Raw genomic sequence first — 12,275 nt, forward strand, 5'->3', positions numbered from 1 at the left:
ATATAAGATAATGCACCTGGGTATCAGGCAGTGTCATAATTAGGGAAGAGAACATTGCCCCTCCACCCACGTACCAAAAAAAATTCCTTCCGCCAGTCGCTTCAACATTGAAAATGTTTCCCCTTAGGTCACCTTAATTTGCTAGCTCGCACCCTTCACTTAATCGAGTCCTCCACATCAGCCCCCCACCCCCAACCATTTCAAGACTCCTAGATAGGCCACTGATATTCGGTAGTGATATGTCTGATCTGATTTGTTGTAAGTGATATGTACCTGAACGTATGAAACGTAACCAATACAACCGGATAACAAGAGTTATAACCATGTTAAATATTCATGTGCACATGTGATAAAAATTGGAATTCTCAGAACTTTGACTAACTCACACTGGGTCAAGTTGAATAAAAGAGTTACGAAATGTGCGAGGGAAATTTCGTTAAAACTTTTTGGCTGAATGGACTGACAGTGAACTCTCGCTAATATAGGTTGCTATTTCCCCCGAGAAAAACCCACAAAACAACAGTTCCTGTGCCGTTTCGTTGACCAATCAGGCTAGACATAAAACACATGTTTCTTAGTGTAACATCCATCACTACCCTATCTACTGTTGCACATGTTTTAACTTGCGAACAGTAATAAATTTCGACACTGTCCATAAGAGTAAATCTGCCCGGAACACACGAGGGTGTCAATCATACAAGGTTATTCGATCATTGTTTTATCATGTGTGTTATCATAGATACATATTTTCCTGATTGCTTTCCCGTGGGAAATGCCGTTGTTAATGCCAAGTCCTTTAGGAGTTTCTGGCCTTCCCCCACATACTCAAAGATGTAAATATTCTACAGAAAGAGGCTTAGCTCTAAAAATTTTAAACAAGTTGCATCACTCTGTCCCAGTGTCTGAACATATGGATTATTTACAATTTAATTGCAGGTATAAATTGTTTTAATTCCTTTCCTATACTTTACTCTTTTATCCCAATCAAAACATGTATATATCTTGCCTTTATTTCAACTGCAATAATTGTTGGAAAAGTGGAAAACATTCCCAATTGACATTATTTGTTTAATTTCTGTCATTTAAAAAAAAAAATTAGAATAGTATAGAGTATTTTCATTGCAAATTTTAACAGCAGATATTAATAATGACCAAACACAAGATAGCGTTCTCCGCGATTTCCGTGTGCAATTTCTGTAATAACGAAGTGTACAGCGCCCTCTTGCAAAAGTGAAAACTTTGACGCCTCACGTCTTTAAGTTTACGCGTAACAATTAGAAGTGTCCGATTTACAATGCACCCTCTCTTTAGAACAATTAAGGAACAATTAACGTACTTGGTAACGAACTTTGGCGTAACGCGAAGACCCGATCTCAGATCCATAGCAACGGCTAGGACGCCCACTCTCAAAAGTGATCACTTTTCTGTGCCAAATCAACGTTTCTATTTGTTAGCGTAAATCGCATAGAATGCCATCTTGTGTTTATAAGATCTTTGATAATAACAGATTAATTTACATTGTGCAAACTCAAATAAAAATATGTTCAAATGTGCATTACAATAAGAAACAAATTTACAAAATAAAAGAGATAGTTAAAATTGTGGGCAGCTAAAATGATTTTATCATTATGAATGTATTAAAGCAATATGTTGTTTTTATGTAGACCTAACATTTTATTTTATATTCCTTCTAGAACACAAGCAGTGATAAAAACTAAATGAAAAACACATCAATACCGAATAATTGACATAATCTGGACTTTTCCTAATTAATGCATTTTCATTTAAAACATATTTAATGCTGACTGAGTGACACAGTTTATGTTTTCTTTCACATTAATTTATAGTACAACAGTTCAATTACATGTAACGCATGGTCATAATATCGCGATTCTCTCGAGAATCAAATTAAGAATTTGACACAAACAGGCAATCATACTATATAATGTGACTTGTTTGTATTGCATGTTTAACAATTAATTTAATATGTCTAGCCTATTAATGTACATATTGTATGTGTTTTATATCAGAAATCGGAATGCTACTTGCCAGCCAGCCATAAGGCTCCCTTTTATGGACAACAAATAAGCATCGACTCTATACGCCTACAGAGGCTTAATTTCTTAAATTTATATGATGTAATAAGGAAGACTTTCCCCCTGGAACTGTAACTTAGATATAAATTTGGTATAATATGACTTAGGTATCAGTAATTGCCTAACGAGACAAAGGGAAATAACAAATTAAAGAAAACCGGGGACTCTGTTTAATGCCAAATTCTTACATGTTTGCCAATAAAAATAATAAAGATATGTAAAACATACTGATAATTTTCTAAATTAAACTGCATATTATTGAATGATGAACCTCAAATTAACAATTCTTTTTCTTAAAGTTATTTTATTCAAATTAATTGCATTCGCAGTAAAAAAAAAAAAAAAACCCTGAAAATAAAAGCATGAAAATGGCTATAAATCAGCATAAAATTGCAATTCCATGATAATCTTTATGCACCTGTAAAAATGATGCCATCTTACCTGAAAAGGTTTGGTTGTTCCGCTGATGGGAGCTGCAGAGCCAAAAAACCCGCTAGAAGAACCTCCTCCGAACAGAACCCCACCCGCCGTGCTTCCTCCCTGGCCGAACGGGCTAGCCGTCGCAGCCGGCTGGCCAAATATGCCGCCGGCGGCGGACGCCCCTCCGAAAGCAGCTGAAAGAAATGAGTACATTACTGATAACAGTACGTAGTTGTTGAGACAGTATGTTCCACGGCGAAAGGGAAAGACTGTGAATCATAGGAAATTATAAAGAATTACACTTGCCACTAATTCCACCCTTAAACAACGCTAACATGGCTAACGTGAAGTCTGCCAAAAGAGTGGGAAAAAAAAACCCCCCGAATATGAGTATGCAATAACTATGAAGGACGTCCAGTTGACAAGAAATCCCACATGGCAAATGAACTAGCTGTTGCTTTTTGAAGCTTTAATTTGTGAATATTCATTAAATTAACATGTTTATTCAAGACTCCAATTATTACATTTTCATTTTCCTTCATGGTATGCGTTTAGCTAGTACAATGTAAATTGTAAGGGATTTTACAAATTGACCTCAACTCATTAATATTCATGACCTTGGCATTACAATATCATATTTATTTTTTGGTCAAATGAAGTTTGCTTTTTCAAGCAGTAATTTATGAAAATTCATTAACATGTTTATTAAAGACTGCAGTTTATTCATGAGGCTTTTATTTTCATGTTTATGTTCCTAGAATATAACTAAGAAATATTCATGATCTTGGCATTGAAATATCATGTTTATAATGAAAAAAATAATCTTGAGATTTCTTCTATTGACTTTGCATGATTTATCATTACACAGCAGTGACTAACATATTTCTCTCAACCATCAAAAAAGAATAAAACATTGGATAATCATTACAATTACATGTTTAATCGTATGAATAATTATTTATTAAATCTATATATTTTTTCTACATGTTAAATTCATGCAAGGTAATTTTATATATATTACAATATACAACATAAACAAAACTAAGAAAATACTGACATTGAATTTATTATAATAAAAGAAATAAATAAATACAACATAATACAGTATATAAATTTGATTTTTTTAAAATGATAAAAGATTAAATTATTGATAGCAAATTAATTGAATAAGGTTCTGCTTGCTTGAAATTGATTAAGAATGAATAACTTACATTTTTGACCACCGAACAAGGAACCGCCAGTACCGAACGACGAACTTGAAGTAGGTGTGTTGAACAAACCAGTAGAACCGGCCGTGTTTGTGCTCCCAAACATACTACTACCTGTAGAACTATTTGAACCACTTCCAAAGCTGAAACCTATAAAAAAAAATATATACATCTTAATATCTCTAAACCATACGACACAACTTACAAATACAATGTCCATATTTAAATTTGGAGAAACTTTAATACATTTACCGTAAATAAAAAAAAAAAAAGCTAAATTCTAAAGAATATATAAGGTGAGAAATTTTGAATAATAATGAAGTAAAAAATTGGACAGCCAATGTCTAGAAAAACATTATTCAATTCAAGTGTACACTGAACAAATTTAAAAATCAAAAATTACAATGCACACATTGACAATTGACTATAAAAATATTTTTTGAAAAAAACATAGAATACAGTTAAAAAATCATGAGAATTCCACATTAAAAATCACAATACATTATTGCTTTCTTGCGTGATTGACAGCTGTATTATAAAACTGAGACGGAAATACAATTTAACATCATAAATCATTAAGATTATATTCTCCATACAACAGCCAATTTTTCTTTTTTAATAATATAATATGTTCTTGTCAAATGTTATCTACTTATATTCATAATGCATTATAAAACAGGTTTGAACACCTTCCTGTTAAACTTTGCTAACAGGTCAAAATATAGAGGGCAGCAAACATCAAAACGATGGAAGGAAATGACACATCAGTAGTCAATTATAAATTAACAAAGGAAAAAAATCAAAGCATTCGTAAGAAATTTCAAATTATGTTGCCAAAATATCCTGTTTTTTATTTATTAATGAATCTGATGCTATATTAAGTAATAATATAATTTTTAATTTTACCAAAATAGGCTGATAATTAAATACTTTTGCAAGGGAAAAGGAAACATTAGCCATATCTATCCATACTTCATTTCCTTTTGGCAACTCAATGTCATCAGACTAGTATCAGCAATCCAAATTTCAACATACTCAGCTTCTGTACATTAACCTCAATGATGTAATAGTTTAAAAAATTCCAAACATAAATTTAGGACTGGAAAGACGCCAAAATCAACCACAAACAACTGCAAATGAGGCCTAGAAAGTGCAGTGATTTCTCATTTATTTAATACAGTTTCAACTTAAAATAAAACACAAATTTTATTTCAAGTTTAACTCAAAGTCTATATTTTCTAATAAAATGAATTATTTTATTGCATGGCGAAGTAACAAATATAATAAATGCTTGTGGTACACCAAGTATATATGAATATGGCATATACTTCTGGTATGAACTGTTGATTTTGTTCTTTAGTGTCTTTTGAAGTTTCAATTAAGTTAACTCAATGGTTGTTTTAATTGTTATCAGCAGAATAACATCTATGTTCGAAAAATGTTAAGGCTCGAACTAAGAACTATTAATTACTTATGCGGCAGGGTTAGAATTTCCTCAAAATGTTCCATTAGCAAATAGTTGCTGTGGGCTATGGCTACTACAGCAATTTATTCTTCTTCTTCTGCAGCAAGCTTTTGTCTTAGAATAGGCCTATTCTATGAATAATCCACTGCTGGGTCAGGTGACTCAACAGAAAAAGCTTGCTGTCGAGTCTGGGATTTATAACATTAGTGGAATGCCCTTTCTATAGCAATTGCTTTCGGTGCTGTGGGGAAATTTGAACCCTGTGTGGTATACTGGATTATTATAGGATCACTAGCCTACATTACAGTAGGTTCAATTCTGTGGGATGGGGCCAGGAAACAAGGTTTAATTCTGAGAGTGCGAGAAGGAACCTAGTTTTAATTCTGGGGTGGGAGGAGGGCAGGGCCAAAGTCATTGAGGATAAAATTTTTACAGGTTATGAGATCCTCACTTGACAAAGCTTCTGAAGGGTCAACCCTCTGAACCTTTTTTTGGTTGTTTTTTTCTTATTATTAAGCAATATTCTAAACAATAACAATACCATTCAGCTGTGACAGTCTTGGCTCAGAAATATGGTGGCCAATTACTTAATGTCAATTTGAAATTTGTTGGCTTGAAATCAGTGAAAATATATATTTTTAGCATTACCACAAGATGGTTTAGAGTTTATCTCTATATATCATGATTTATTTATAAAATGCATCTGTTCGAGATCTCATATTGGTATCAAAATGCCTATAAGAAGAGGGCATATCATATTTATCTCTGTTATTTGCCATGCATGAAGAACTGGTGTTGTTTAACTACGCATGCGCGTGAATGTGAAGAATTAGATGTTTTAATCAGATTTGAATTCCCAACGAAGCCTCAATGGCCTAGTTGGTTAAGGCATCTACATAGATAGCAGAAGGTCCTGAGATCGAATCCAGGTTGAGGCACCAATTTTTTCAGACTCGCAAATTCTTCTTTAACATTTAAAATTTATTTACATTGATAGATAGCAGGAGGTCCTGAGATCGAATCCAGGTTGAGGCACCAATTTTTTCAGACTCGCAAATTCTTCTTTAACATTTAAAATTTATTTACATTGATAGATAGCAGGAGGTCCTGAGATCGAATTCAGGGTGAGGCACCAATTTTTTCAGACTCGCAAATTCTTCTTTTAACATTTAAAATTGATTTACATTGTTTATAGCATTACCGCTAGATGGTTTAGAGTCTATCTCTATTATATCATGAATTATTTATATTTAAATATATACATATACGAGACAGTATATAAATTGATTAAAATCTAATTTAAATAATTGATTAGTGGTCTTACCTGTATTACTTGCACCTGTACCAAATGAACTGCTAGTACCACCTGTTCCAAACAAAGTACCAGCCGATGATTGAGTAGCACTGGTGTTGCCAAAAAGGCCAGAACCTGAACTTTGACCTCCAAATCCACCAGTTCCAAACCCGCTTGTTGGTTTGCTTGTTGAGTTGAATAATCCTGTTAATCAAAGTTAAGAAACTTTTCAAATTGTATCTTAAGTTTTATTGGTTCTTTTTGCGACTAGTAAATAGTTTAATCTCCAAGCATAATGCCCATCCTTGCATTTTATGTAATTTTCAATAATGCAACTGATAAAGTTGGAGGTTTAAAGTGGAAATTCTACACTATAAGGTTTAGGTCCCAGATTAGACTACCCTAATTCTCAATTATATTTTATTGTCATTGTTCATGAGAACATAGAAATTGGTTTTGTGAAGCCTAAACTAGACATGTAGCCTAGCTTAGACAAGCACTGATATGATGCATTTTTTGAAATTGTACATTTTATAATGAATAAGTTTTCATTAACTTTGTAAATTAAGTAGAGTATTTCAGCACCTGTTAGTGGGAACATTGTCCACGTCGGTAAGATGAAATGTAATTTAATAATAAATTTCTAAAATTAAGCTTGGATTCCATAGAATCGCTACACAGTGTTTTCACTGCAGTCCTTGCACTGCGCAGCAATTGGGAATGCCCCCATGATTCAACTGACCAATCAGCGTCGTCAAAGGAGTCGGTGATAGCGTGTAAACCAGGCTTTATGATCCTCTGATTACTGTAGTGCGTAAAGCTCCAACCTACCTGAACCAAAAGTGTTCCCCGTTGTCCCAAACCCGGACTTATTCGCCCCACCGAACATCTTGAATTAACTCACACCTGTGAAAAATAATCAGTATTAGGCCAAATAAAATTAATTAATAGGTGAGACATTTTTTATATGTTGTTTCGCGAACTTATTTTTTTAAATATCGTCAAAGGAGGGCAAAAAAAAAAATAAAACTAAAATTTTGTTTTCTTATTTAGCATAGTTTCCAGACAGACAGGAGAAAATAAAATGTTACTGTTGAATGTAAACAGTGTAGTAATGGGATGGTTAAATGCTTCAAATTTATATAATTAGGAAGAAATATACATATTATTTTTGCAGATTTCAAGGCAGTGGTGGACGTAATAAAAATAAAGACAATTTTTTTTTTCTGAAATTTCCATTTTTTTCTTGGCAGCAGGTGCACTAATTGGCCAAAAATATAATTTTTTTTTTTATTTTTTTTTTTATTTATTTTTTTTTTATTTTTTTATTTTTTAATTTCATTGCCAATTAACCAATGTATACAAATATTTTTTATTTTTTTTTAATCGAAATCATCATCACTAGTGGGCGACAAATACTGTTAGTTTTACGTCCAGCATTTGAAATTATTTGTTAGGGTATTATTATTTGCTATATCCTATATAACAGGCTAGTAAATTTTTTTTTAAATTGGTTTATTTTACAAATTGCTTGTGCTTGGTGCTATTTTAAAATGCCTATTCCAGAAAGCATATGAAGTCATTTATGTGTAATGAACTGTTGACGACAGAGAGCGCCACCTGGCGTCGTGACGACAAGACTGTCACGTGGTACTCTATATTAAAAATGATTTAAGTTTCCAACGTTCCTTGAACACCACTGGATAATGAAGCACAGCAGTGGCTATTTAAAAAAAAAATTCCTTCCCCCTTCAAAAATGCATTGAGAATCCTTCCCCTTCAACAATGCTTTGAGGAGGGGGATACTACAGTAGATGCCTCTTGCCACCAGCTGCATATTTGCACATTGTTCCAGCTCTAAAATCTTCATAAATTTGCAAATACACTTAAATGAAAGAAGTGCTTTTATAATTATAAAAAGTTGTTAAAAAAAACATGTTATACTAATAATATATTTAATGTAATTATATAATATCTACATGAGTATATTTACTGTATATCAAAGATAATTTTAAATTAAATATTATGAAATAATAATCTATTATTGACATTACAGTATTATCAAACAGCCAGAATAAATTTGTCATCAGAAATTAGAACAAAAATTTAGCCTCTAAAGAATCTATAAAAATAACAGAAACATACAGTAATTTATACACAAAACAATGTGAAAACATCACTTAGACGGTCTTACTAAAGTCATTCCTCTAAGACCATTGCTATAAAACAGTCTTCCCTAAGACAGCTTTGAGTATTGAAATGCAAACAAGCACTCCCTGGTGGTAACGTAAGATGGGGGGGGGGGCGATGTCATGCGTGCTCGACGCACCCAATCAAAATTAACATTAAAATAAACGAAGACCCCAATATTCGTCGTTCGATTCTCCGCCTTTGACGATCTAGGCCTAGGTCTGGTCATTGCACTGTTGAATTAATCAGAACGCCATGATGAAAATGATTTAAGACCGTTTTAAGCCTCCTCCGAGTAGGCTTTAAAATTTAAGATGGCTAACTGGTTAGACTGCAGTATAGCAATGGTCTATAATCATAGACCAGTAGTGACATCATGATTATAGTTGGTTAAGCGTTAAGTCCGTCTACAGACCGCTGATAGCAATCCGACCCTATTCTCATCACTGACTTATTTTAGACTATTTTGAAGTTCTCTGCTTTTTATATGATATTATCACACAGAAATTTTATCTTCCCTTGGTTTAGGAATGAAATTCAAGCCCTGCCTAGACTGTGGCAACCCTAAAGGATTGCGATGTATATTTGATCTGTGTAAGGCCTGTCTCTTATACACATCTAGATGTGTATAAGAGACAGCCTTGTTAGTGCCTGCCAATAATGATGATCTTGAATAAAAATAAAATGTTATTTCTGGCAAATTAGCGCACCATCTGAAACAAAATTTAAAAGAAAAAACTTACCCCCCAAAAATAATACAGTTACTCGAACGAGGTTTATATAAATTAATTACGGAAAAAAAAAAAAAAACTGGTTTAGGCATACAGGATGTGAAAAAACTTCAGCAGCAGGCCACCCAGCAAAAGAATAGGCCTATCTCCAATGATTGATAATGTAACTTTCAAAAGTAGGGGGACAGGCTAAGCAAGAGACTGACTTGTCAATCAAATCAATGTGAGAATCAGACCTTCGCTTTGGATCAAGTTCAACCTGCAACCATGTTTGTTAAAAAAATTCAAATAGAAGCACGGATGTTGCATTAATCATACTAGTAAATTATCAAGCAATGTTGGTAAATCAAGCTCCCTTAGTAAATAATTTGGGGATCAAATCCAGACATTAAATGAGTTCATGTTTGACGGTGTGTGACACAAATGATTATTTCCCTGGCCAAAGGCTAGCCTAGGCCAAGCTATTCCTCGCTAGGCTAGGTAGATTGGCTACAGCAGAAAGCACGACACGAGGTTGTTGTGTTTTGATTACAGAATCTACGAAAACTACGATTGAAGTCAAACAATATGTAATGCCACTTATTATAATGTAGCATTTTTTAGGACTCTGTGGTAATTTACCTGCATATATAACCTGAGAACGTGATACAACCAGTTCAAACAGGAAGAACTAGTAAAATCCCAATATTGCTGGCTGTGTCAATTTTTAGCGATGAGCGCATTCGCCATTGTAGACTATTACAAAAACGAAGAATTTTATTTGTAGGTTTGTTATAGGGATTTTCCCGCTCAACTATTTACTCCGCGACAATAAATATGTAAGTTGGTGGCGTCCTATATTGCCTAAAAAGTGAAGTGTAACGATTGTAATACATTTAATATCAATCATATTGATTCGTGACATGATCATGTTCATTTGACTTTTATTTGACATTAAATAACACTCGGATACACAACGAAAGCAAAAAATTGCCAATTTGGATATTCTAACAGTCACCTTTCAAGAGTTAGCTCACCTCAAAGTATTCCAAACTTCACTCCTGCCCCGGATTGGCGGCAGATTCAAAGAATGAGAAATGGGCTCTTCCCTATCCCTACTACTTCCCAACCCTTGTTAGTTATGGCAACTATTATAGAGTGATGACTTAGTAATGAGTATAAAATACTATTTGGTAATCCTGGTGAAGTGCAAATGATGAAGAGCCCCTGTAAGGTTACAATTTACAAGGGGCGAATTCCCCATGAAACCTCTAGCACCTTTAATCTGAGTTTGTAATTGACTGATTTTCACTTTTTTTTACAATTTTCTGATAAGCTTTACATGTTTTCTCTTTTACAAATAGAGGGGGAATACTCCTCTACACCCACTCAAATCAGCCACCGGAGAGCCTGAATACCTCGGCCCATAAATGTCGATCATATGTAGATTTTAGTTCTTGTTCAAACTTATCCATTCAGTCATTCATTCATTTATTAGATCAATAATCAACAAACAGTACAGACATACAATTCAAGGAGGAACAAGGGCAAAGAGGATGAGAAAACCGTTCAAATATCGCAAAAGGTGGAGGTTAAAAATGATTAAGAAAAAAAGAGTAAAACAAGAATAATAAAATGTAATTATTAAGATAATTACAATTAAAACTTACAAGATGTTTCTTTAAAAATTTACAATAGCGAAAATCTCGATATAAAGTCTCGTTAAAATTGTTAAAATTGTTTATGATTTTTTCAGTCCCCGTTGTTAAGAATTGCCCCATCTGGGATGAATAAAGATAATAAAGATTGATAGGCCTTATTTTAAAAAACGAAAAAAAAAGAAAAAAAGAATAAACCAGAAAAAAAAAAAAAAACACATCACAACTTAGGCCTGTCATTAGTGTCATTGAAGATAAGTTTGAAGACATTTTTTAAGTCTTGACATTTATACTGCTTTGTACGTAACTACATAGACTTTGTTCCCGTAAAATTGAACCCGTATTTTATTTTATTACAATGATTCAGATTCAGATATTTATTACGTCAAAATGTCAATGCATCATGATAATTGGTTTCTACGGTTAAAAAAAAACAAATAAGACTTATTAAATATCTACTAAATACTTGGATATGATGACAGTGTGTAAAATATTGATTCGCTGAATTGGGCTAAAAAGAAAGATTGCACATATATGAGTTGTGAGAACTATACTTTGGGCCTAAAAAAGCTTAAAAGAGTTGTCTTCACATCGGGGATCCATCACAAGTCTTCAGACAATCGGCACGAGTCCCCTCTCTCCCTTGAGAAAACAGAAACCAAAAACTAAAACACCAATTCAGAATGTTTAGGCCGCCTACATGTTTTTGCTACTGAAATTTTTCCCTGAAGTTAGCTGATCATCGCGAACAGAGGCGTAGCTAGATGTTTTGGCGCCCGGGGGAAATAGAAGAAAATTACGCCCCCCCTTCTCCCCCCCCCCCGATTTGAATTATAATATTTTGAAGTAAATTGATATTGGTTGTATAGACTTTAAGCATATCCGTACCATACATTATATCATGCACTGTCTAAATAACATTATTTAAACCCGAATAGGCTAACTATTATTAATCTAGCTCTCATATGTTCTTTCAGGGATCATGGCACCAGGATTTACTCCAGGCGGCTCTGATGTCCGGGGGGGGGGGGGGCGATGCTCCGAGGAGGGGAAGATTTCCTTGACGAGAGCAAGTAAGAGAGCTAAGAGCCTTCCGAAAGTGGTCCGGAGGAGCCCCCGAAAATTGTTGACAATTTATGGGTTTCAAAGGCTTATTTAATCGAATTTAGAGTTTACTAATATGTACAAAATACATATATTTTTTTTGTTTCTCCCCGACAAATTATGGTTTCCC

At 33.7% G+C, this 12,275-nt stretch overlaps 1 protein-coding gene across 1 annotated transcript in view; it reads right to left on the reverse strand.

Annotated features, from left to right (window-relative positions):
• Nucleotides 1-10,180, reverse strand: part of LOC117102349 (nuclear pore complex protein Nup98-Nup96-like) — a 56,947-nt gene extending 46,767 nt beyond the window's left edge. Inside the window, exons 1-5 of the mRNA XM_033242611.1 lie at nucleotides 10,026-10,180; nucleotides 7,315-7,389; nucleotides 6,514-6,687; nucleotides 3,728-3,874; nucleotides 2,538-2,710 (exon numbers count right to left, since the gene is read on the reverse strand). Coding sequence (XP_033098502.1) covers nucleotides 2,538-2,710; nucleotides 3,728-3,874; nucleotides 6,514-6,687; nucleotides 7,315-7,372 — 552 coding nt within the window. The 5' untranslated portion in view covers nucleotides 7,373-7,389; nucleotides 10,026-10,180. The remainder of the gene's footprint in view (nucleotides 1-2,537; nucleotides 2,711-3,727; nucleotides 3,875-6,513; nucleotides 6,688-7,314; nucleotides 7,390-10,025) is intronic.
• Nucleotides 10,181-12,275: the final 2,095 nt, after the last annotated feature.

Source organism: Anneissia japonica, unplaced genomic scaffold (assembly GCF_011630105.1).
Source record: "Anneissia japonica isolate Jap-2015-1 unplaced genomic scaffold, ASM1163010v1 scaffold2326_len296723_cov167, whole genome shotgun sequence".
NCBI lineage: Eukaryota > Metazoa > Echinodermata > Crinoidea > Comatulida > Comatulidae > Anneissia > Anneissia japonica.